This window comes from Callorhinus ursinus, unplaced genomic scaffold (genome assembly GCF_003265705.2).
Source record: "Callorhinus ursinus isolate GAN/ISIS: 27379988/994484 unplaced genomic scaffold, GSC_fseal_2.0 scaffold2, whole genome shotgun sequence".
Lineage (NCBI taxonomy): Eukaryota > Metazoa > Chordata > Mammalia > Carnivora > Otariidae > Callorhinus > Callorhinus ursinus.
In genome coordinates this window covers 104,763,877-104,791,655 of record NW_027397064.1, presented here as the reverse complement: position 1 = coordinate 104,791,655, position 27,779 = coordinate 104,763,877, and the positions used below count along the sequence as shown (strand labels likewise).

Genomic DNA, 27,779 nt, shown 5'->3' with positions numbered 1-27,779 from the left:
TTCCCTACACCATTTGTTGAAGTCTTTTTTCCACTGGACATTCTTCCCTGCTTTGTCAAAGATGAGTTGACCATAGAGTTGAGGGTCCACTTCTGGGCTCTCTATTCTGTTCCATTGATCTATGTGTCTGTTTTTGTGCCAGTACCATACTGTCTTGATGATGACAGCTTTGTAATAGAGCTTCAAGCCTGGAATTGTGATGCCACCAGCTTTGCTTTTCTTTTTCAACATTCCTCTGGCTATTCGGAGTCTTTTTTGGTTCCATACAAATTTTAGGATTATTTGTTCCATTTCTTTGAAAAAAGTGGATGCTATTTTGATGGGGATTGCATTGAATGTGTAGATTGCTGTAAGTAGCATTGACATCTTCACAATATTTGTTCTTCCAATCCATGAGAATGGAACACTTTTCCATTTCTTTGTGTCTTCCTCAATTTCTTTCATGAGTATTTTATAGTTTTCTGAGTACAGATTCTTTCCCTCTTTGGTTAGATTTATTCCTAGGTATCTTATAGTTTTGGGTGCAGTTGTAAATGGGATCAACTCCTTAATTTCTCTTTCTTCTCTCTTGTTGTTGGTGTATAGGAATGCCACTGATTTCTGTGCATTGATTTTATATCCTGCCACTTGGCTGAATTCCTGTATGAATTCTAGCAGTTTTGAGGTGGAATCTTTTGGGTTTTCCACATAAAGTATGATATCATCAGCAAAGAGTGAGAGTTTGACTTCTTCTTTGCCAATTTGGATGCCTTTTATTTCTTTTTCTCTTCTGATTGCTGTGGCTAGGACTCTTAATACTATGTTGAATAACAGTGGTGATAGTGGACATCCCTGCCGTGTTCCTGCCCTTAGGGGGAAAGCTCTCCCTTTTTCCCCATTGAGAATTATATTCACTGTGGGTTTTTCATAGATGACTTTTATGATATTGATTTATGTACACTCTATCCCTATACTCTGAAGAGTTTTGATCAAGAAAGGATGCTGTACTTTGTCAAATGCTTTTTCTGCATCTATTGAGAGGATCATATGGGTTTTGTTCTTTCTTTTATTAATGTATTGTATCACATTGATTGATTTGTGGATGTTGAACCAACTTTGCCAAAGATTTTGAGCAGTTGTGTTTTCATTTTCATTTGTTTCCATGATTTTTTTTAAATTCTTCTTTAATTTCCTGGTTAACCCATTCATTCTTTAGTAGGATGCTCTTTAGCCTCCATGTATTTGAGTTCTTTCTGACCTTCTCCTTGTGATTGGGTTCTAGTTTCAAAGCATTGTGGTCTGACAATATGCAGGGAATGATTCCTATCTTTTGGTACCAGTTGAGACCTGATTTGTGACCTAGGATGTGATCAATTCTGGAGAATGTTCCATGGGCACTAGAGAAGAATGTGTATTCTGTTGCTTTGGGATGGAATGCTCTGAATATATCTGTGAAGTCCATTTGGCCCAGTGTGTCATTTAAAGTCTTTATTTCCTTGTTGATCTTTTGCTTAGGTGATCCGTCCATTTCAGTGAGGGAGGTGTTAAAGTCCCCCACTATTATTGTATTGTTGTCAATGTGTTTCTTTGCTTTTGTTATTAATTAGTTTATATAATTGGCTACTCCCATATTAGGGGCATAGATATTTACAATTGTTAGATCTTCTTGTTGGATAGACCCTTTAAGTAGGGTATAGTGTCCTTCCTCATCTCTTATTATAGTCTTTGATTTAAAATCTAATTTGTCTGATATAAGGATTGCCACCCCAGCTTTCTTTTGGTGTCCATTAGCATGGTAAATGGTTTTCCACCCCCTCACTTTCAATCTGCGGGTTTCTTTGGGTCTAAAACGAGCCTCTTGCAGACAGCATATCGATGGGTATTGTTTTTTTTATCCATTCTGATAGCCTGTGTCTTTTGATTGGGGCATTTAGCCCATTTACATTCAGGGTAACTATTGAAAGATATGAATTTAGTGCCATTGTATTGCTTGTAAAATGACTGTTCCTGTATATTGTCTCTGTTCCTTTCTGGTCATGTTACTTTTAGGCTCTCTCTTTGCTTAGAGGACCCCTTTCAATATTTCTTGTAGGGCTGGTTTTGTGTTTGCAAATTCCATCATTTTCTGTTTGTCCTGGAAGTTTTTTTTTTTTTTTATCTCTCCTTCTATTTTCAAAGATAGCCTAGCTGGATATAGTATTCTTGGCTGCATATTTTTCTCATTTAGTGCTCTGAATATATCATGCCAGTCCTTTCTGGACTGCCAAGTCTCTGTGGATAGGTCTGTTGCCAATCTAATGTTTCTACCATTGTAGGTTACAGATCTATTGTCCTGAACTGCTTTCAGGATTTTCTCTTTGTCTCTGAGACTTGTAAGTTTTACTATTAGATGTCGGGGTGCAGACTTATTTTTATTGATTTTGAGAGGGGTTCTCTGTGCCTCCTGGATTTTGATGCCTGTTTCCTTCCCCAAATTAGGGAAGTTCTCTAATTTGCTCCAATATACCTTCTGCCCCTCTCTCTCTTTCTTCTTCATCTGGGATCCCAATTATTCTAATATTGTTTATTCTTATGGTATCACTTATCTCTCGAATTCTGCCCTTGTGATCCAGTAGTTGTGTATCTCTCTTTTTCTCAGCTTCTTTATTTTCCATCATTTGGTCTTCTATATCAGTAATTCTCTCTTCTGCCTCATTTTTCCTAACAGTTAGAGCCTCCATTTTTATTGCACCTTAATTAATAGCCTTTTTGATTTCGACTTGGTTAGATTTTAGTTCTTTTATTTCTCCAGAAAGGGTTTCTTTAATGTCTTCCATGCTTTTTTTCAAGCCCAGCTAGTATCTTTAAAATAATCATTTTGAGCTCTAGTTCCAACATCTTACTAATGTCCATATTGGTTAGGTCCCTGGGCAGTCGGTACTGCCTCCTGTTCATTTTCTTGAGGTGATTTTTTCCATCTTGTCATTTTGTCCACAGGAGAACAGATGAATGAGAGAACAAAATGCTAACAGGCTAACAACGACCCCAGAAGAATATACACTAAATAAATCAGAAGAGACCTGAAACTGGGGGAAAAGAAAAGGAAAGAAAGAAAAAAAAAAGGAACAAGAAAAAGATAACAAAAAAACAAACAAACAAACAAAAAAAACAAAATATGATCATGACTCTGCATAGATCAGTGCCACACACTAGATTTTGGGCATATTTTTGTCTGTTAGATGAAAGTTTTAAAGAAAGAAAACTTTATATATGTATAAAAATATATTTAAAAGAAAGAAAAACTTATTTTAAAGTTTTAAAGAAATAAATTTTAAAGAAAGAAAAACATGTATAAAATAAGGGTAAATATGATGAAGGGATGGAATATGACTGTAAAGATGAAAATTATAAAAGATTTTATAAAAGGGATTGATAAGAAGTTGGTTGAAAAAAGAAAGAAGAGGATTTAATAAAAAAAGGGGGGGTGGGGAGAGAATGTGATCAGGCAGGAGACTAGAATAAAGCCATAAACTATAGATTTAGTGTATATTTTGGTCTGGTAGAAGAAACTGTAACCCAAAATTTTAAAGAGAGAACAATATATATATATATATATATATATATATATATATATATATACACATATATACCAAAAATCAGGTTAACTACAATGAAGCAATAGAATATGACTCTAAAAATGAAAAATAAAAAATATTTAAAAAAAAATGATTGATAAGATGTTGGATGAAAAAGGGAGAAAGAAAAATTCAAAAAAAAAAAAAGAGAATGTTAAAAAAAAATAACTTTGAAAGACTCAAGAATCATGGGAAAAAAGCCAGAAATTCTATGTGCAGTATTCCCCTAGTGCTGGAGTTCTGCCGTTCTCATTGATTGGTAAACTTGGTCTTGGCTGGCAGTTCTTGCTGATCTTCTGGGGGAGGGGCCTGTCGCAGGGGTTCTCAGATGTCTTTGCTGGAGGCGGAATTGCCCTGCCCTTGCCAGGTCCCAGCTAAGGAATCTGCTCGGGTTTGCTCTTGGGAGCTTTTGTTGCCTGCAAGCTTTCCCTACAGCATTGGAGGATGAGAGTGAAAATGACAGTCTCCCAATCTCCACCCGGAGGAGCCGAGAACTTGGGGCCCCATTCCTCAGTGAGTCCCCAGAGAAAAGCAGTCAATCACTCCCCTCTCCCCAGTCTCCGGCCACACTCAGTGCTCACCCAGCCTGTTGCCGGGTGTTTCTATCTCTGGCAGAGGACCCCGTTTGGAGTCTCCAGTCCCAGTAGATCCATGCGGTGCGCTCCCGCGCTGCTCCTCCCCGGGGAGGAAGGGGAGTCTCCCCCAATCTGCCACTTGTTGGGTCCCTCCTGGAAGAGCAGTGGCCCGATTGTGCTGCAGATCACAGTTTATGGCAACCCCAAGCTGAGAGCGCACGCCTTTGTTCCATCTCTGCAGCCGGCTTCCCCGCTCCCATACCTGGGAGTTCTGCCGCACTCAGGCACCCCCCATCTTTCTGTGACCCCAAGGGTCCTGAAGCCACACTGTCCCAGCAAGTGTTCCACCCCCCGCTTAGCCCCTGGAGCGACGTCCCTCAGCAGAGTCGACTTCTTAAAATTTCCGATTTTGTGCTCCACTGCTCTATCACTTGACAGTAGCGGCTGACGGAGGCCCCCTTCCCCCGCCATCTATCTTCCCAAATATCGCCTCGGACTCACTTCTCTGCATGTCCTACCTTCCAGAAAGCGGTCGCTTTTCTGTTCAGAAAGTTGTTGCTATTCTTTTCTTCAAGCTCCTGTTGATTTCGTAGGTGTTCAGAATGGTTTGATCCCTATCTAGCTGAATTCCTGGGACCAGACGAAATTTAGGTCTCCTACTCTTCTGCCATCTTTCTCCTCCCCCTCATGTGTCTATTGTTTATTGCAGTACTATACTGTTTCAATTACTAGAACTTTGAGGAAATAGGGCAATGTTGTTTAGGGATGCCCAATGTACTGGCATGAGTGTGAATGAGCTCATGGCCCAGGCCCTCAACAGTTATTTGCCACTATTATACATAAAGGAGTTACAGGCCATGGGGCATCAAGGAGCATACGTGATAAAATTCTAAAGCATCATTTCACAGACGTAACAATGTATTTTATGGAGACTAGCAAAGCATTTCTCAGACTACATTGTGAATTTAGGTTTGAAGTCTATCTTCCCGTTAAAGCTACGAGATCTCCCAGAATATGAAGTATATCATTCATTCTTATGTTCAAATATGTGCCCAGCTAGTGCTGTGCCATCCACAGGGATACCTGTCCAGAAGGAAAATGCATTGCCTAACTCTCTAAAATCTTGCCATTGTTTTGGTGAAGATTGTGTACACCAGAATGACAAATGTTTCAGGCTATTATAAGTATTCTTAAGATTAAAAGTAAGTGAGGCTAGGGGTGCCTGGTTGGCTCAATCTATTGGGCATCTGCTTTTGCCTCAGGTCATGATCCCGGAGTCCTGGGATCAAGCCCCACTTTGGGCTCCCTGCTCAGCGGAGAGCGTGCTTTTCCCTCTGCTCCTCACCCCACTCATGTGCGCGCTCTCTCTCTCACTCAAATAAATAAATAAAATTAAAAAAAAATAAATAAGTGGGGTTGCGCAGGGGTCTGGTGGGGGGTCAGGGTTGGGAGTGCATGTTACAGGAGCTTGCCCAGCAGGGACCACAATGTTTTCCTTGAGAATGGATGGGTCTAAAGAAGTCTTTCATCTTCAGACCACTAGAGCATAGGCTGCCATCGAGCACTTCTTAGGACTTCAGGAAATCATTGTCAAGTGATGAGATTAGTTAATCACCACCATTTGTTTTCTTTCAGGTTCTTTCTTCTAGCATTTCCAAAGCAGCTCCTCTATGCATGTGTAGTAATCCAAATGTAAAAGAAGTTTCAAGTTATAAGATCAACATACACACACACACACACACACACACACAAACACACACACACACACACACATTCAATATGATCACCAATAGTATCAACAACAAGAGAAAAGAAAAAGAGGTTGCACAAAGTGCCAGCAGAGTAGTAATGATAGGATTCTCTAGAACATTCTGTATCTTCATCTCTGTTGTGAAATTTTTTCCAGTCTTCACCCCAGAAAGACCTCTATGAACCCTCATCCTGGGTCTCTACATGACCTGCTGGTTCCTCTTGCTCTCATTTCAGAAGCTGTAAACTGTTTACATACAGAGCCACAATTTAATTTTCTTTCATGTTTTTTTCTCTCATTTTATCTGATTGCTATTATTATGATGATCATTATTATTAATAATAATAGCAGTAATTATAGATGATGTAAGCTGTTCTATCTGTTACCATGGAAATCACCACTCAGAAGAAAGAACAAACAAAAGGAAAGTTAAAAAAGGAGAGAGAAACAAGAAATAACCCTGATTAATAAGACCTCATTCTACACACATATCTGTCTCTTTGTAGGGCCAAAAAAATGTGCAATTTTTCTACCACAATGCTTCGGAGGAAGGGAAGTCTACAGATTGTCAATACCCTGCTTAATTGAACTTAAATCACTGTGGGGAGTTGCTTATAGTCCTTTGAAAAGTGTGCCAATTCACTTATGCTCCTACTGTAATAAAGCAAGTCTATATTAAGGTCCCTGGGGTCACTTCTGGTACAGTTATCTATGTTGACAAAGTGAATTTTCTGTGCCAAGGGTAAAGACAGCTTAAATAATCCTCAAACTATTGCCTGTACTACTCATTTGCCATCTACACATGTACAGCCTAGTGACATCTCTTGTCATTTTGCATTGATATTTATTTAATTTTTCATATGTTTGTACCTTATCTCTCCATTTAAATCACGGGCAATGACTGCTGAGTAAATATCAGCTTGGGAAGGGCTTCTCTGGTTAATGGAGGCAGATGCAAGGGAGAAAAGCAAGGCACTGGGATTGGCAGGCTCGGTCGACACTACCAGCTCAGATTTCTGAACACTTGCAGAGACACTTCACCTCCCCAAGCCTCAGTCTTCTCATCTGTAAGCTGGATATAACCCACTTGCAATGATGATGTGAGAATGAAATAAAATACACAGGGGGGAGCTGAGCCCAGAGCTTGGGTACCAAAGAGAAAATCAAAGTCCACTGCTATCACCCCTCCTGATGAAGCCACTTGGGGAGCATCTGAAAGGATCATTTCATTATCAGAAATAGTTATGGGAAACTGTGCTGAAGGGGTCAACTCTATGTTCTCTTCAAACTACCAAAGGAAGAGGGGCAATTGGTGTAAAGCAATTTCCCACTCTTTAAAAAGCTTCAAATTCCCTCATGTGCTCTTTTCCCTCCCAGATGGATACATCAGCTGCCTGTGCAAGAATCCATCCATGCCATACTAAAACCACTGCAGACACGGCTGCTTTCAGTGTCTGGCCTTTTGCTGCTGGGGGGAGCACATTACCGGTTTATGGCCCCTGCTTGGGCCCCTGCTCACCATGCATTAGCGGGAACACAGACACCACAGCTCAGGGGGCATGGGGGAGTGGGGCCGGCTCTTGCCCATTACCGCTCCTCCACCTGCCTACGCAGGCCACACTTTATGACTTCCAGACAACATACTTGACTGTGATTTATTCTCCTACTTTGCTGGAGTCTTTACTTTTTATGTACCTTTTTGGGGGATTATTTTTCTCTTGTCTTGCTTTAAAATAGGTGGTATGATCACAGAGATGTGGGAAATCTGTTTTATGTTTGGGGGGTGGAGCGCTGTTGACCAGACTCCACACACATTGTGTCATACTTGATTTGTTATTCACTGGCTTAGTCAAGGAAAATGTATTAAATGTCTGGACTGTGCAGAATATTATTTTAGGGACTGGGAAGTTAAAATGAAGGATACAAGGGTACAAGGGTGTGAGGTCCAGAATGTCTGGACCCTGAACTCAAGTCTTTCACAGGTGGTTCCGGGAGAGAAGTTCACATGGAAGATGAGAGCCTGGCAGTGTGGGGCATAGGGGCAGGTGTGGACAAACCAGGTGTGCCCACCTTCTGGACAGGGGAGAGAAGAAAGGGGCCTCCACACCAAAATCACCTGATGGGAAGAGGGCTATGGGGCCAGTGGACAGGCTTTGTTTGCTGTTAGAAGTATTTATGAAGTCTTTAGTAGGAGTACCTTTGTAGCAGGTACTGTTTTGGTGCATTGTGAGGAAAAAGCTGGCCCTCACAAAGATCTAAATCCAGTTCCTATGTCTAGTACTTACTAACTGAGTGATGCTGAACATGCTCTTCAACCTCTCTGAACCTTACTTTCTCAAAATACAAGCAAGAAGTGATCTCTACCTCACACTTCATCATGTGGATTCAATGAGATAAACATTGAGACAAGATAGCCCAGTATCTGGGACACAAGTACAGAATGATTAGTTTCCATCCCTTTGTTAAGAAGAGCTAAAGTAGCCAAGATTGAATTCAGGAGTCTGGAAGGACAAGAGCTGACTGCAAAGGTCTTCCCATAATCCTGAGAAGGGTTATCCAAGGGCAGCATTTACATCTCCTTTTACAAGGTCACAAAGGAAAACTTTAGTAAATCTCAGACTGTCTAGTACTAGATTTCAAGGATCTTATATTCTGGTTCTATAGGTGATTGACAAAAAGTAATTCAAAGAGGAGCATGAAATTATTCATCTTTCTTTCAGCAGACATCTCTACTCTGGAGCTCATCACAGTATGAATGATATTGCCAAAGCACCAATGTCTTCTCCAGTGGAAAGCCTCTTCTAACTCCACCAGCATTGTGTTCTGGTCTTGCTCAAGAACCATAATAACAATTTTTTTATTCAAATCTCCCTGCTAAACTGTAAGCTCTACAAGGCAAAAGGCGATCTTGTAAATCTTTGTATGCTGAACACTTGACCCAGAGTGGACATTTACTTACCATGGAACTAAACATCCAACGGACTGCCAGGATTTCACTGACTCTAGTGACAGCTCCTGAAATCAGCAGGAAAGTGATATAGGATTGGAAAGTATGTTTAGATATGTACTTGAAATTCTGCTCTGTAGCCCAGAATATCTACTGCAAGAGGACCATATTGAAGAAAAATTTCAGGGGTGCCTGGATGGCTCAATCGGTTGAGCATCCAATTCTTGGTTTTGGCTGAGGTCATGATCTTGTCATCATGAGATCAAACTCTGCATCAGGCTCCACACTCAGTGGGGAGTCTAATTGGAATTCTCTCTCTCCCTCTCCTTCTCCCTCTACCCCTCCCCTCCCATGCTCACTCTCTCTTTCTCTCTCTCTCAAATAAATAAATATATCTAAAAGAAAGAAAAGGAATTCAAATAGCCATCAGAAAGTTCCTGAATGAATAAAGCATAGTTAATTGGCAGAGTGAAATACTACGCACTCATAGTAAAGACCACACAAGACCTTTCTAAATTGATTTATGTGTTCCAGGAAGTACTGTTAAATGACAAAACCAAGGCATCAAGGTACAAAAGACTATGCTACATTTTGTGCAAGAATAAAGAAGCAATTAAAACACACACAGGAATGATAAACCGATATAAATGATGACCTAGAGAATATGGGTAAGAAGAGGGTGAATGCAATAGACAGAGTAAGACATCTTCGGTCAGCCACCTTATATATAATATAAATATAAAAGTATATATTATGTAAATATATAAATAGAAGTATATATAAAATACATATATTTAGTTTTTATAATGTAAATATTTTGCAGTCATTAATTAAATATATAATTAAATGAAAAGGATAAAAAGAGACAAACCTTAAAATTGAATAATTTTCTAAATATTTATTTATTTTAGACAATGAGAGAGAGAGCCTGCATGAGTCGGGAGAGAGGCAGAAGGAGAGAATCCCAAGCAGACTCCCCACTGAGTGCAGAGCTGGCCTGATGCAGGGCTTGATATCAGGATCATGACCTGAGTCAAAACCAAGACTCAGATGTTTAGCCAACTGAGCCAACCAAGCACCCCTTAAAATTGAATATTAAGCAACAAACAAAAAGCCTAACTGTATATTAAATAGATAAAAGAATCACCAATAAGAAAATATTTTTTTAAAGATTTTATTTATTCATTTGAAACACAGAGATACAGAGAGAGAGAGAGCATGAGCCGGGGGAGAAGGAGAGAGGGAGAAGCAGGCTTCCTGCTGAGCAGGGAGCCCCAATGTGGGTCTCGATCCCAGGACCCTGGGATCATGACCTGAGCCGAAGGCAGATGCTTAGCCATGTGAGCCACCCAGGTGCCCTACCAATACGAAAATATTAATTCAAGTAACTTTTTAATGAAGTATTCTGTCTAGCCATACACCATTGGTAGAATATATTCTAAGAACTAAAATTAAAATTCAGTAAATGTTACCCTTTACTCTGTTATTGGTAGTGGTATGGCTGATGTGACTCTGAAACTATTTTGTGTATTTGTCAGGTAGAACAAATGAGTAAATATATTGGTATTGTTGAGACAAGTTCTTACCGTGAGAGAAGAGAGATATATATGGAAGAGAGAATGATGAGGGAAATCTAACAGTGCTTTATTTGCATTAGAGATAAACATAAGAAATCATAACTTAAGCACAAGTGTGCACACACTTGCACACACACACATTTTCAAGTTCTGTCCACTGAAATGGACTAGAAGTAATAAGCAAACTTAACACCTAGATCCTAATTTCCAAATACCATTTGCTACAAAAATGTGTCTTTTACTTCTTTGGGAAACAGTGGAGCTGGGTCTAAGCAAGGCAAGTTCAAGGTAATATCTGGTCCTAGAAAACAAGGAGGTACTCCAAGATTAATGGAGACAGGTAAGAAAGACATAGGAGCAGAACTAGTGGGACCAGGACTAGCTATATTTGGGGCAATTTGAACATCAAAAAACATAATGATAATAGTAACATTTTAAAATGAAATAATCTGAGTCTAGAGCAACACAAGAGAGGTTAGGCAGGGCAAGGAATAAAAAGCTTTTCTAAAAAAAAATGCTCTTCTGTAGAGAAGAATGCAAAATGACAGCAGAAAATGCAGAAGGAATTATAGGATTAGTAAAACAACATTTTACAAACTCCAGTGTAATAGCATATGGGTCAGGGTCATTTCTGGACTAGGAGAAAATGAATGGGAACTGAATATTCACTCAGTGTCTGCATATAACCCCACAGACAATCCACTGATCATAAATCACCTTTACAGTGCAGAGATCTGACAAAAGTGTTTTAGCCAGTGATGGGGCTGAACCTCCCCAATGTGCCTCCTGGTGGCATACACTGAAGAGGTCAAACATCACCCCTGAGGTTTTCTACCAAAGTATTCCAACAATAAAGAAATTATCAGAAAAAATCCAAAACAAAAAAATATGGCACATTTTGCTTAACAACTCACTGGTATTCCTCAAAAAAGTTAATGATGAAAACTATACAAAAGAGACGGGTTGGGGGAAAGGGTTTTCCAGTTAAAACAAGCTAAAAGGATATGACCATCAAATCCAACATGGGGACACTCCTTGAATCCTGAATAGATATACAAAAACAAATGCTGCTATAAAAGACAATGTAGGGACAAGACATACTATATATTGGAGAGTTCTGATTGAATTCATGTTTATGTTCTTATGCATGGTTTTGGTATCATGGTTATGTAGGATAATATCTTTGTTCTTTTTTTTAAAGATTTTTATTTATTTATTGAGAGAGAGAGAATGATAGAGAGAGAGCATGAGAGGGAGGAGGGTCAGAGGGAGAAGCAGACTCCCTGCTCAGCAGGGAGCCCGATGTGGGACTCAATCCTGGGACTCCCGGATCACGACCTGAGCCGAAGGCAGTCGCTTAACCAACTGAGCCACCCAGGCGCCCGATAATATCTTTGTTCTTAAAGATATGAGCAGAAAGTCTTTAGGTTAAATTATCAATATGTCTACAACTTACTTTCAAAGAGTTCAGGAAAAAGAAAATAAGCATTTTATACCAGGAAGAAGGGAAGTGGGGGAGGGGGGAGAGAGAGGGAGGAAGACAGAGATGAGGGTGGTACAATTGTGCAAATGTGGCAAAATTTTAACGTTTGGGGAAACTAGGTGAAAGGTCTATGGGTGCTCATGTTAGTATTCTTTCAACTTTTCTGTAAATTTGAATATTTTAGAATAAAAACTTAAGTGAGAAAAAGATAATGCTTTGCACAGTACTTCTCCTGTAGTAAGTGCTTGAAGCAATTCTACTGTGCTCCGACAAATTCATGTGCATGTGCCCTATACCAACACACATATGGCTAAGGACTAATTAGCCAAATAATTGTCAAATAACAAAAATTAGTTACAAATTCAACCATTCACACATGGTAGCACATTCATTTTCAAGTGCATATTTATTAATACTATTGAATTAATTTTCAGGAGTGCTTTCAGTATATCAGGTGTTGTGCACTCATAAAAGTTATTAGTTATTTGCATTACTTCATTCCCAGAAACCAGAGTCAAGGTTTCAGGGGCTATGGTGGTAAAAATAAGTAATAATAACTATCATGTATTAGGTATGTAATGCCAGGCATTTTTTTTTCTTATAGGTTGCATCAGTTATCTCATATAAGCCTCATAACCACCTTAAAAATAAGTTCTATTATTCATTACAGAAGAGGAAACCAAGGAACAGGGAAAGCTGAGTAACTCAACAACATCACCTGAATTGACAAAACTAAGAAGCACCAGTGCTTGGATTCTCTTAATGACCATGCTACATTTGGTACATGGTTGTCTATTACGTGAATTGAAGGAGGGACCATGAGAATTGTGAAAGGCAAAGAAGTTTCATAAGAGAAAGGGATGAGAGCTTGGTCTAAAGAAGTTGGTGAGGGAATGATATTCCAGAACAGAACCAGGAACAAGGCTTGAGGGCTGGACAGAATACTGAGCTGGCACTGTTAAATCCATGGGGAAATTGTCTCAATGGACAATCTAACCAGTCAACATCTCTTACCAACTTCTCCTTGCAAATACATATACTCAAACACTTGCATACTGATGGGTGCTCCCTTGACTTGAGTAATAGGAAAAAAGCTCCTAGAGAATGGCTCCCCTGATTCCCCTACTTCACAGAGAATGGAATCACAAGCTGCTAGCACATCTTGCCTCCTTTTTTTTTTTTTTTGGAATGTCTAGACTGACTTCGATTCATCATCTCTCCCTAGAATCCTGGGTTCAGAGGAAAAGTGAACAAGAGCAAACAAGATTTCTGGGAAGCACGTTTATTCCCACATGTTATTTCACTCTTCCAGACAAGACAATTGTCCACCCCAATGGTATCACTGCATCAGAATACATGGGTGAGCCAGGAGCCCTCAAACAATATCAAGGGTCCTTTGACACCTGCTCATTGCATCTCCACATCCATGACCTTGCTGAGCTCAACAGGATTAATTTTTCCCTCTCTTTTTCCCTCTCTGCCCAGCCTTGGGACAACTATCTTTCAAGGTCAAACCTAAGTCCTACGTCTCCCACAAAGCCTTTCTTTTTTTTTTAAGAATTTTTTAATTATGTTAATCACCATACATTACATCATTAGTTTTTGATGTAGTGTTCCATGATTCATAGTTTGCATATAACACCCAATGCTCCATGCAGAATGTGCCCTCTTTAATACCCATCATCAAGCTAACCCATCCTCCCACCCCCCTCCCCTCTAGAACCCTCAGTTTGTTTTTCACTCCTCTCTCTGAATTCCTTCAGAATCTAGGTCCTCCTATGACGATGGCATTTGCTGATAATGGCTTCTATTTCAGAAGCTCTTTGAGAATGCCACATATTGGATTGAGTGTATTAAGCACACTATTTATTTAATTTTATTTTATCTAAACATCACTGATGTAAGAGTAACTGATCATCCCTATTATACAGATGAGGAAATTGAGTCTCTTAGAAGTTAGTGTGCCTGGGATTCCACGTCTGTCAAATCTACAAGGTAATTGCATGACCTTAAATAGAATGACTTAGATAAAAGTGCTTTAAGAGCCAGAAGTTAAATATGAGAACCTTGGGCATAGAGGTTAGTGGTTTACAGTAGCTTGCATAGCACTGAGCACAAGGCAGTATCAATAAATACTGGTTGATCGGATTGTGCCCTGATCTCCACAGCACTAAAGGGAGGGTTTCGCCAGGGTTTCTCTGCAATAAAAATGTGCTGCGAAAAGTCCACCAGGAAGGCATCAGGATAGGCTCTGTGTTCAGGTCTTAAGAAAAACTGTTCTTTTAGTCACTGACCAGGCCCCTCTTGGAAGTGGGAGATGGATAAGGACAGGCAGTTGTTAAGGGTTAAGCACTATGCTAATCACCTTATGGAGATATTTCCCAAAGTCTGATATCTTTAGGTGCTTATTAAAAATGCTATTTATGATCACTGTCCTAAATCTACTGAATAACAATTGTTGGGGATATCCTAGAAAATATAATTTTAAACATTTATCCCAGGTCATTCTTTGGGGAAATAAAAATTAAGAACCTTTGTTTGATATAATTCTCATCTAATATTTGGAAAACTTTGAAGGGTGGGTATGATGATCCCTATTTTACAGGTGAGGAAAGTGATAATCAGGGAGGTGAAGTGGATATTATAGAGACCTCATTCCATCAGGGTCACTTCCTTGGGGAAATTTCCACTGTGATATTGACCGATGGGTGAGGGCAGAACAGGCCAGGGGAATCCAGAGGAAGGGTCTGTTTGGACACATGGGTCTTTCTTTGCCTGTGTCACCTGTCTTAGGCACCCAAGGATAGGAATCGCAGACCTAGCTCCAACTTCTGGTCAACATATATAAACTTGTAAGACTCAGGACAAGTGATTCAGCCTCTCAAGATTTCAGTGTCCTGCTCTATAAAATGGAAAGAATGCTACTTTCATCACATGATTGCCAAGAAAACTGAATGATACTCTAAATGTAAAGTGCCTAGTGTGGTGCCTCATATCAGTAGATGTTCAGTTAAATGTTTGCTGTTTCTACTACAAAACCCAGCTCAGAGGGCAGCTTTTCAAAGACATCTTCTCTGACCACCATCCCCAGTGTCCTTGGGTCCCTTGATTCCTTGTAATATTTCTGAACCACCTATGGCTTCTATTTTATTTTCTGCACCATGTATAAATAATCTGTTCACAGTATCTGCCTCTCTCTTCCAACCGTGAGTTCCTTGAGGACAAGGACAGACATTCATTTTGTAAACTTGTCACCTAACTCAGTTGGTTCTCAAAAGTTTATGTGAATGGCTTAATTTCTGAATGACCAACTGAATAACTGAGTGACTGACTGACTCAAAGATTGAATGAATAATAAACATGAAAAATAAATGCAGAAGTAAATACATGAGAGAATTAATGAGTAAATAAATGAGAAATGAATAAAGAAATTCAAGAAATCAGGGAGTGCATTAGTAAAGTGTGTGTGTGTGTGTGTGTGTGTGTGTGTGTGTGTGAATGAGTGAATAAGCAAATAAATGAATGAAAAGCACATTGCAGTCACCTCCCATCTTTTGTCCTGAGCCTTCTGTTCTCATCCACGTGATTGGAGTCAACTGGCCGTGCTAAATGGGTGTGTGAAAGGAATTTCTCTAAGTGCCTGTTAAAATTCTTGGCAATTCAAAGGTGACAATGCTTTAATTTCAGGGTAATGCTACAGCTTTATGACTTAGTAGTTTTATTTAATGGCCCAATTTAGCAGGAGATTATGCCGTCTGCCACTAGCCCAGAGAGACCACTTTAATGCTCATGCATTCAACACAAGCAGATCTGCTCCCTAGCTTAGCATAAGAGACCAGCCTTCTGGAAGCACTATGAGGTCACCAAGCCTTGGTTGATAGCCTAAGATATCAAACAGGGAGAGAGATACTTCAAAAAAGTTTCCTTCCTCTAAGCTGTTGAATTGCCATTCTTCTTCAGCCTAAAACAGTCCTCTGGAAAACAATTTATAGAAAGCAAATTGTCCCTCTGAAATATAAGCAACAATACCAGTATTACTCCAAATGATTAAATGGCTAGTGAGCCACAGCGCATATGTCACCCATGAGTGAGTCTCAAGCAGGAAACGGTGCTTGTGCTACCTAGGGACGGGGACACAGCTTGCGGGTTCCTCCCCAGGATGAGCTGATCCTGCTGCCCAGAGACACAGTGGACATGTTTCCCAGGGAAGGGGAAAGAAGAGAAGGAGAAACACCTATGGTTCCTACACTACCTGCTCTGTGTCAGTCACTCTCTGACATTCTTTAAATGTTAGCTCATTTAATTGTGTACATACCAGTCACAAAAAGGTGTTATCATCACCCTTCATATACACAGAGAGAAATTGAGATACAAAGATTGAGGGCCTTGCCCATGGTCCCACGACAATAATTATAATAGATATTAATTATAATAATTTGAAGGATGTAATAAGCACCAGGAATTGTTCTAAGACTTTTAATTAATGCAAATGAACTCACTTACCCTCACAACCATGCCCTTCAAAATTGTAAGCCATGATTATGGAGCTTGGAATTTGCATAGGTAGAAGAAGGGCATGGGGGAAGGCACAGTTAGACCCATGTTTTCAAAAGATTCCTCTAGCTGTTGTATGAAACATGAGTCAGAGTGGGGAAGGCTGAGGACTTGGGTGTTGTTTTCTTTTTTTTTTTTTTTCCACAAGAACAGGGGATTATAAACTCTGTGGACTTGGGGGACCATATCTTAATCATTTCTATATTCTCAGTGCCTCATCATTGCCTGGTCCAAGCAGACAAGTGATGCATACTGATTTAAAGTAAGAGAGGAAAGAGTGCTTCCTGGGCCTTAGGATCCTCTGGTAAGACACAGAACACACCAGACAAAGGAACAGCTTTAGGTTCTGATAGCTATAATTGGAATCCTGTTTCTGTAACTTATTAGCCTCATTAACATATTTGCAAAGTAAAAACAATTCCAGGTACTTCACAGTGATACGTCTTGAACTAACCCAGTACCCAGTAGATATCCAACACAACTGCATGTAGTCCATAAATCAAATGACAACTTTTTGGCAAACGTACTTCTGAAATGATGGCCATCTAACTTATGATGAAAGACAAGGTTTCAATTGTTCTTGTAGAAGACTTTGGCAGGGATGTTAATTCTTCCTTCTTGTGCCAAGTATGTCTGCATGTGTGCGTGCATGCATGTGTGTGTGAAGTGCAATGTTTGGGCTAGAAGCCAACGGGGGATTCCAATAGGAAGTAAAAGGGCAGAACTTTATTATAGATGTGCCAGACAGCAACAACTGAATTCTACTTCTCCTTGTTGTAAAATACAGCTGCCAAAAATTAACAACATTCTAATAAACTCAGGGAAAGATAAATGTGCTATAAGTTGGTTCCATGCAATGTCGTGGGTAACTCTTTTTTCCTATACACCGACAGACCCTTGTGCAGCCCATACACAAACTGTCAACTCACAGACATTGTTCTAACTTTAACAGCAAGGCTGTTAGGCCTAACTGAATGGACACGTTTCTTTCTGTCAATAGTCTGGATGATAATCTATTACCTGCAATCACACTGCACAATTATGTGCAGGAATATTAGAGAGACTTCAATTGCAGCTTCTCTACCTACTCCATTATGCATGCTTTGATGAGTTTTAATGAAAACAGAGCCTGCTGCCAAAGAAAGGAGAAACAGAGCATCATAATAACTAGAGGGATAAGATATGGAGACTTGCAAGGTGGTTTGCAAATGGATTATGAGCTGTTTGAGAATGAAAAACAAGTTTTGCTTTAGAGATTTGATGAAACATTCCTTATAAACTCCTTGCAATGCCTGATGATTGCTGTACAGGTCTAGATACAAGAAATTGGCATTGTATCCATCAACAGAGAAAATAAATGTGTTTTTGTTAGTGGTTCTAAACAAACAATTTTACATATCAATATGCAATTCTACTGTACAAAGGAAAAACAGCCTATGGCTGGGAAACATCTTTTAACATGTTGACAAGATGCCCTGTTAACATTAAAAATGGCAAAATGGAAACTGCGTAAAATGAGCTTAAATGTCAAGTTCTAAGGAAAATGTTGTCAGAATGCCCCACATTTCTAATTCTGCTTTCTAAATACTAGAGGCTTCCCCTCACAAATGCTCCCTCCAGGCTTCTAGACCCTCAGAAATCTCACGGCACCTGCAGAAGGAGCACAGACTCTATTGCTGGCAAAAGGAGACAGCTATCTTTTACAGCTCAGATGATTATATAGATATCATCTATACTAGGACAGCAGTGAGAGAGAATGAGGGCATGATTAATAATCACACCAGGGTGTTTGGTTACCCAAATTCATGACCATTTGCTTTTTGCGGCTGGGAAGTTTGCATATACATTCTAATCCTCACATTAATCTCAAAGGCAGCCATTTTTAACATCTTTATTTCACTGATAAGGAAACCAAGATCCAGAAATGCTTAACGACTTGTCCAAGGTCACACAGCTGGAATGTGCCAGCACTAGAATCTGAATTCCAATGTGAATCCAAAACATGTGCTATTCCCATTGGTCATTCCTGTGTTTGAAGAAAAGAAGGGATTTGGGGAAGACCATCCATGAGAAGTCAGAGGCTATGGGGAAAATGTGGGTACTTGCACTCTTGGATTTGTAGAAGACATTGCACGTGGTAGAAATGATTCAAATCCAGTTAAATCAGACATTGAGGCAGTATCCACAGTTCCAAACTGTTATTGATTTAATGAGACAGGACCTTAATCTAAGATAAATTAGCAAGATTAGGAAGAAAAAAAGGGGAAAGGTAGAAATTAATTTTTAATTTGGCTGGGATTTCTCAGAGTTCCATTTACACTGAACTCATTGGAGCATGCATAAAGCAGATTCAGGATTCATCACACTCTGTCCCTCATTTTCCATCAAGGAGTTCAAAGATCCATGGGAACACACAAGTAAACACTACTGGTTACAATGTAGTATGATTGATGTCATGGTGGAAATAATACCGAAATAAGAAGAGAGCCAGAGTAGGAGCACTAAACTATTCCCAGTTGTCTAGAGAAAAAGAGCCAACAGGATGTGACTCTAATTATCTACCCATATCTATATCTATCTACGTCTATCATCTCTCTCTCAATCAATATATTGATCAATTTTAAGGAATTGGGTCACAGGATCATTAAGGCTTTGTAAATCCAATGTTTCTAGGGTAAACCAGAAAGCAGGAGACCCAGAAAGAGTTGCAGTTGGAGTGTAAAGGCCATCTGTTGACAGAATTTCTTTTTGCTTGGTAGAGGTCAGTCTCTTTTCTACCAAGGCCTTGAACTTATCAGATGAGGCCCATCCACGTTTTGGAGGGTATTCTGCTTTACTCACAGTTCACTGATTTAAAATGTTAATCTCATCTAAAACAAACACCCTCCCTGAAATATTAATGATAATTTTTGACCAAATATCTGGGTACGATGGTCCAGCCAAGGTGAAACATAAAATTAACCAGTGCACTGAGGGAAGCAGGAAACACCTGAGAAGACTCATTCTTCTACTTTTCAACCCCAACTTCCTGCACAGATTTCTCAGGTTTTTACTAACTACTTTCTGTGTCCTGGTCTTTCTCCATTCCTATCTTCTCCTTTATATTGATCCCAGTGCCTGGAACTCCCTTACTTCCTTATGGTATCTAACCCACTCTGCAAGCTCACCTTAAATGAATTTTCTTCCAGCAACCTAATTCTGAGTCCTCCTGGATTTCTTGTTATCTTAAATGCACTCCTCCCTACTTGCCCAATTGGATTGACATAGCCAAGGATGCCTACAAACTTCTCAACATTGGCTAAAATTATCCACATCCAGGACAGGAGATTTTTACAACCAGGTAGTAGCATGGAGCCCAGATGTCCCTTTTACCAAAACTATATTATATTTTAGTATGCCATAGTTTCCCTTAGTGGTCACAGTATCCCTCAGTTATCCACCATCTGAGTGACTTACCAACTTTTAATTTGTTAGCTCTCTTTGTCTTTCATTCAATTTGTGGTTCTCACATTCATCTTTTATTTAAAATATTTTATTTATTTATTTGAGAGAGAGAGAGAGAGAGAGTGGGGGGAGGGGCAGAGGGAGAGGGAGAGAGAGAATATCAAGCAGACCCCACTCTGAGCTCGGAGCCCATTGTGGAGCTCGATCCCATGACTCTGAGATCATGACCTGAGCTGAAATCAAGAGTCGGATATTCAACTAACTAAGGCACTAAAGCACCCCTCTTGCATTCATCTTAATCTCACTGCCATTTAACCTGCAAAGGGAGTCCTTTCTTCTTCAGGTTAAAATCTATTGAACAAATCCATGCTTCATATATTTGCATGCTTTGTGGATTTCACTGATAGCTCCTGCCTCACTACCATCGTTGATCCTTGATGAATTCTAATCATTTGTTTCCCCAGTCTTCTTTGCACCGTTCTTTGCACAGGCTAACGATATTTTCCATTTGCCCCCCACCAATGCACTCTCCATCTGTCTACTGCCTTCTCTGTGCCCAGGAAGGCTGATGAAAAACATTACATCAACAATTGTTCTTGCCTTCTGAAATCTAGCTGGGTTTGCTCAGTGGAGACATAGGGAAGAGACTGGAAAGAACAAGGAGAGTTGGAGCGTTCTTCAAGCTCCTAGTTAACTATTCCCACACAGGAGATCATAGCTCTCTCAAGGTACAGCTTCTCCACATGCTGCCCTCCTTCCCACTCCGGCAATACTCCCTCCTTTCACCTTTATGCGCCTGATGGTGGGAAAAACCCCTCTGTTACTAGCTCTGCTCTTCCCCTTCCCATAATTTCCTTTCATAAGCTCACACCTTTGTAAACAGTCCCTAATTTGAGCAAGCCCTTTGAGTGTTCCACTGTCCTGAAGATAAGAGAATCTTGCTAAAATCCTTGCATGATATGAGGATGGCATCTTCTGGCTAGTGCTGAGAAAGCGGTTCATCTTTCATTCAGGGACAGTCAACTAGTCTGCATGCTCAACAACTGTCTATCATAAAACATTCCTTCTTTTCCCTGGAATTGACTTAGTAGATTTCTTTGCTGGGAAACTATAGTTCATATTATGGATCTTCAACAGCTTTTGCTTGCCCCTACTCAGGTAAATGTGATCCTTTCCTACTCATTCCGTTTGATGAATTTCTCAATGTTCTAAACTTGCAACTCATCTTGGTGAGTTCGGTGGCCCTCACAAATATGCAGGTTTATGGGACGCAGGAATGCTGTTCCTGACATTCATTTGTTCTTCCTGGAAATGCTCTGCTTTGCCTTTTTCTGGATAGCTCCTACTCCCCATCCAGATCTTAGAGACATGCATTATCTGCCTACCCAAAATCCCTTCCACTGTACAGGAGGCTCGGTTAGGTGTTCCTCCAGTGGGCTCCCAGAACACTATACATACCCTGCCATGACCCTCATATTATAATTGCTTTTGTGTCTTCTCCATGATTAACCTATGAAGGAGACTGAAATGATACCATTATGGGTTGAATTCTGTCCAAAAAATACATGGAAGTACTAACCCTTGACACCTGTGAGCATGACTTTTGTTGGCAATAGTTTCCTTGCAAGTGTAATCAACTTGAGATGAGATCATACTCCACTAGGGTGGATTCTAATCCAATATGACTGATATCCTTATAAGAAGAGATGAAACAGATGCATGAGAGAAGAAGGCTACATGGAAGCAGGGTGACAATCTGGGGATGGAGTCACTGAAGTGCTGCTGCTAAGGCCTAGGAATGCCCAAAGTTTAGGCAAGCCAGCAGAAGCCAGAAGAGGCAAGAGAGGATTCCCCCCTATAGGGTGCAGAGGTTGCGTGGCCCTGCAGCACCTTGATTTTGGACAGAATTCCAGCCTCCAGAACTGTGAAGTATACACTTCCAGGTACTTTTAAGCCACTCAATTGGTTATAGCAGCCTGGAGAAACTGATGCAGACACTATTTTGTATCCATAGCAGTCTTCACAGTGCCTCAAATGTGCAAACTTATATTGAGCTGAACAGAATTATAAATCTTATATAGAGATGTTAGAAGTAGGCCAACTGTGTATTCCTACAGAAACTTTTTATCTTCTTCATCCATAATTTCACTCAACACTCCACAGTGAGCCTTCCCTCTCTCCCCCACTAGTGCAGTGGTGAACCGACTTAGAACACAGGCACACTGTCAAAATGTGCAGAGGTTCAGATTCAGTCCACTTTATAAAAAAGCCTAATCACCCCCTTTAGGTTTCTCCCATAAATTGGCATACTCTCCCCATGCAGAGATCATGCTGCCTTCCAGAGAATGGGGCCATTGCTTTGTGAGCATTTGGGAAGCTCATCTCCCCAAGATCACCCTCTGCTAGGTGAGATGCACAGACATAAATCTCCTGGGAGGGATAAGGTGCCATCTGCAGTATAGGAATGGGAAGCTAATGTCCACCTAGGGCACATTGTGAAGACAGATGCAGTTGTGATTAGAGTTTACTGTTTTCCAATGTAAAACCTGCCCTTCACCCTCTTTGCAAGTATCTGTAGATTTCTTAGGAGAAACGTCCCTTGTTCTGTCGAACCTCAAATGATCTCTCAGGGAATTCTAAATGAGGAAGGTCTGTGAGACCACCTGGCCCTACATCCTTATTTTAGGATCCCAGATCTTATTTATGTGCAACTAAGCCAGGGACACTCAGCTGACTGGTGCAAGGTGCAGACAGAGAACCCAGGTCCCCTGCCTCTGGTGCCATTTACACTCTCTGTGTGATTACCCCAATAATGTAGCTGAAAAGAGCAGAGAACAGCAACTTTGTGTTTTCAGAAACGGGAGTTAAACACAGAACGAGTCTCCCTCCCACCCCACCCCACACTGTTCTGTTCCTTCCGTTCTGTTTGTCCATTCTCTCTCTCCCTCCTCCTTCCCTCTCTTCCCTGCGCCACTTCGTTACACTTTCACTGGTGTCACAAGTCATTCATATTTAAGAACATTTAACAATTATAAATAGAAAAAACATGTGTTTGATTATCATTATATTGATGTATTAAAATGTGTGTCAGTTAAATATGAGAATTATAGAATTTATCCTGTGCTGAGGTTTGCTTTTATTTTTATAGTTCTTTTAGGAAAACAAAAACAAAAAGAAGAAAAACCTATGTTTTGCAACTGCACATAACCAAAACAGCATATGTAAAAGAAATGCCCAGTCACACATAATCAAACCTAGGAACTCCAGGACAACTCCGAGGTCCCGATTCCTTCAGTATTACATCAGCAAAATAGCAACCTTTAAATACAAGTAAGCATTCCTCTTTAGCCATTCCTGGATAAAATATCATACATTAGCCCCAAGAAAAGTCTTTCCAAAGAGGCAGGGTACACCATGTAAATGAGACCTATGAATCAATAATCCCTCCGTGTCAGTGCTTACATAATTTTGAAGAGTTTAACAATTTTAAGCCATATTTAATGTATATATTTTAATCTCAAAGTATATTTTAATGATATAAGGGCAAGTCTATGCTTATCTATTAAATTCATGATTTTAAAATATATATTTAAAATATGTACATTCATAGAAGAAGCACACATATGCATTCACAGAAAAAAGAAATCCCAAGGAAATCCTAACAATAAAATAACAATGGCAATCTGTGGATTGTGGTTTAAAGGTGACTTTAACAATTTCTTCAGACCTTGCTTTTTTCGTTAAATTTTCTATAATTAATATTGACTTATTTTATAACAAAAATAAAATCAGTTTAAAGCAAAACATAAGCAATACAAAGTATCCAGTTAATGCTTGAGTGATATAAATTATTACTGCACCAGAAGCTTTTGTTTGCTTCCTGAGTCTTGACTATTAGTCCCAGTATTTATTACCTTGAGCAAGTCATGAAATTCTCATATTCTCTTTCTTTCTGTGTAAGATAGAGATAAAAATATCTATCTCAGGTTTTTATTGTGAGGAGTGCAAGAAATGGTATTTGTAAACTCTCAGTTCAGCTCCCAAAGTGGGTAGGAGACAAGCAATCACAACTGATCTCTCATCAGCAGGCATTGGTCCCCTTGCCCTTATTCTGCAGCCAAATCACTCCCTCTGTTTTTTGGTAAGGAGTAAACCAGGGACAGTTTGCATTGGAATCACTTAGGGGACTCAGTAAAAGGGCATTTACTGAAATCAATTTCTTAAGCTAGAAAGTCTGAGTTTTTAACAAGAATCACTGGAGCTCCATGTGTTAATTACATTTTGAAAATAGTCAAGATCCACGGAGAAAACTAGTTCTTCACCTATATGTTAACGCTATAGGTTACCATAACATAGAAAAAAAAAAACAGTGTCACAATTTCTAATTGTGTTATAGGGAAGTTGAGAAGCAGCCAGCATATATGCAGTTTGGAGTGACGGAGTATTAAGGAAATGCAATGAAATGCATCTAATTCTGTGTAACTAACATCTTCTGCAGAAGAAGTGTGGTGTGGTTGTTTGTATCCAGATGAACAAATCGCTAAGTGCCCATAATCATCAGTTTTGCAATGGTTTGCTTGCATTTCTACCTGTGATAGTACATGGCATTTTTCCTGATATTATTGCCTCACAAATGAGAGTGGTTGTGTCTTATTTTTCTGCATATCCTCAGTGCCCAGGCCAGCCTGTGGCTACAGAAAGAGCTCGGTGAATGTGCTTGCCTTGTTGCAGGGAAGCCTGAGGCCTGAGTACTCAATGATCCCTAATACCCTCCTACTTTTCTGCTTTATTACAAGATTCTGTTGTCATTTCCAAAGGCCAGAGCTTGAAACAAACACACAAAAATGTGTATGTGTCAATTAATGACACTCACAATGGAGACGGCACTTGCATTGCTCTATTTTTAAGGAACTATTACATCAGGTTTTGGTTTTGAGGAATTATTTTTCAGAATAACTTAGTGATTGTATATTGTATTTAAATCTGTGCAATAATTAATTCTTAGTATGACTTTCTGCACTTAGAAAGGAGTGGCCAGGAAAATGCAAATAGCTCACTTTTCTTATTAAGCATCTACTGGATAAGTAGCCTGGACAATTCCTCCAATACTCATGATTGTGTCTTATCTTCAACTCTGGGAGGAAGGAATTACTTTTCCCATTTCACTGATGAACAACTGAAGCTCAGAAAGCATATGGGGTTCACACCATGCCCAGGGTCAGACATGAATCACACTTTCCCACTTCCTGAGTCAGGGTTTCCTATTGATTTTGGTTTTGTTTTTTGTTTGTTTAGTTGTTTTTCCTTTCTTTCTGCTTTTGAGTTTTAAGAGAGAAAATGTCCTGGCCAAGCTCTAAAGAAAATGTTTCAGAGTTAATTCTTGGTTCAGCGGAATGTGATCAAGACCATTAAGTCTTCCTCTCTAATGAAGATAACCCAGCTGCTAATTTCTATTATTTACTTAAATAACATCCCCCGTACACAGAAGTTGGTTCTTTAAGTTTGTATTTACACATATCCCTTTCCAGTGGTCTTCCTTTTGCTGTGTACCATCACATAGCTAGGTTAAGAGTGAGTGGGGATTCTGATCCTTACCTATGATGTTGCAATATACTTGGAGGGGTCCCAGTGGCCCACTGCCATCAGAGTCAATGTAGAAGAAACCAGCTGTGTTCCCTTGGTGCCTGTACACCTCGCAGGATTGCTCGTAGAGGGCTGGAAAGACACAAAGACAGCAGAGATGAAGGTTTGCTTGGTTTTGCATATCACTTTAGAGGGATCAGTAACTCCTACTAATATTTACTTTAATTGTTGATCCCTTCCCCTTCTAGAGCCTTGATTTCCCACTCCCCCCACCCAGGTCTTACCAATCCAGTGTCCCAATACTTGATGGAGTTGCACCTCCATTCATCCTGACATCTATTCTTCTGAACCACTCAGAGTTTACTTCCTCCAAAAAATCTCCCCTTCCCTCAATTGTGGCCCTTCTCTGTGCTGATGTATGAGCCCCTATTCTGTGCCCACACAGTGTACTGAGCTAGGATCATCATATACTCTTCTGTCCCCAACGGTGGTCACAGAAGCTGTAAGAGCGGCGGCCCTGTGCTGTGTGATGCTGTGTTCCAGCACCTGGCACAATGCCACATTCAGAGCAGTTCAAAAATGTTTGATTAATGAATGAAAAACTGAATGAATATATATGGTCATGAATTTTTTATTAATAAAATAAAATGACATTATCTTATTTCTGTACATCCAGAGCTCAGTATGGTACCTAAAACAGAGCAGACGTCCAATCAAGTTGAGTCCATTTTGACTTAACAACATTCACTGAATTCCTAATATGTGTCAATAGCATGGTTGCCACCTGACAACAGACCATGAATGAGGCAATCAGTATGTGTCATAGAAAGCTCACAGCCTGGCTGTAGCCACAAATTTGGTTATGTGCACAGAGAGAGAGGCAGATACGGGTGGCTTGAGATAGGGTACTTTGACCAATACACAGATATGAGAAATTTATAAATCTCATTACAGTAACATGAATGAATTCAGTGGCGTGTAAAGGAGGCATCTGCTGTCTCATGCATGAGAATGTAGAATGTCATCTGATGTTTTAGACAAAATGTTATAGCTCAGAGGAGCAGGTACATATCCTATTATGTCATCCTCCCATGCTTAAAACACTTCAGTGGCTCTCAACAGCTTTAAAGATATAGCACCAGGTCCTCACCTTAGCCAACATGCCCCTGTGAATAATGCGCCATCCCAGAAATATGAAGCTGCACTTTGTCATGATCAAGAGTGAGGGGTGCCTCAGATAATTCATTACCAATAAAGTTCTAAAGCTTGAGAGGGTTTTACTTTTTATAAATTAGAGTGAATTCAAGGTTATCCTTGTACTCCTATAATTCTCTCTTGCAGTCATGCACACTTTTGGAACCAGAGGTAAATGGGGGAGTCATAGTTTGCATCATATATACAGAGCATAACATATAGCTTATTTCTGTTTGCTCAAACCTAACACACCTGGGTGCGTGCCACACATATGAAAGTCAGCTCGTATGTATATTATCCCTCCCACCACCCTATACTTTCAAGATCGCAACAGTGTGAAAGGAGGTGCTGCTTTCACATGCAGGGTAAATACCACACAGGCAACAAATATGAGTTACATAGTGGTTAAGAACATGAGCCCTGGAATCAAATTGGGTGGTTCTACATCACAAGGCTACTGCTTACACTTACTTATGGGAACTGGGAGAAGCCACTTCTCCTGTTGTAGGCAACCCCTAAGATACCTCATCTTATACACATCCTTGCATTCAAATTTTGTTCCTGAATTATTGCTCTCCTTTTGAGTGCAGGCTGGACTGATGGATGTGCCTCTAACAGATTATAATAGAGGTGATAGATAGCATTTCCAAGACTAGATTTTAAAAAGGCTGTGGCCTCCATCTTGGGTGCTCCTGGATCATTCACTGTCAGAGAAGCCAACTGCTCTGTCCTGAGGCTACCCTGGAGGAGGTCCACATGAGTGAGCTTGGAGGCTTCTGGGCATGCCATGTAAGTGAGCCCTGAAGCAGACTGCCACAGTCAAACACCAAAATGACTCTATTTCTGGTTGACATCTTAATTGTAGCTCCATGAGAGATTGAGCCAGAACCACTCATCTAAGTTGTTCAAGGACCCAGGTAAACTATGAAGTAATAATCTGTTGTTTCCAGATGCCAAGTTTTGCTATAAGTCATTACACAGCAATAGATAGGTAATAAACTCTCAAAGAATTAATTTTTTTCATGGGGCTATAAGAAACAGCCTACCTCATACAACTAGTAAGGATTCAAAGACATACT

The 27,779-nt window shown here is 40.0% G+C and overlaps 1 protein-coding gene across 1 annotated transcript in view; it reads right to left on the bottom strand.

The window, feature by feature from the left end:
* The window catches only part of CNTNAP5 (contactin associated protein family member 5), an 872,890-nt gene that overhangs the window by 266,756 nt on the left and 578,355 nt on the right, over positions 1-27,779 (bottom strand). Inside the window, exon 12 of the mRNA XM_073885276.1 lies at positions 25,519-25,638. Coding sequence (XP_073741377.1) covers positions 25,519-25,638 — 120 coding nt within the window. The remainder of the gene's footprint in view (positions 1-25,518; positions 25,639-27,779) is intronic.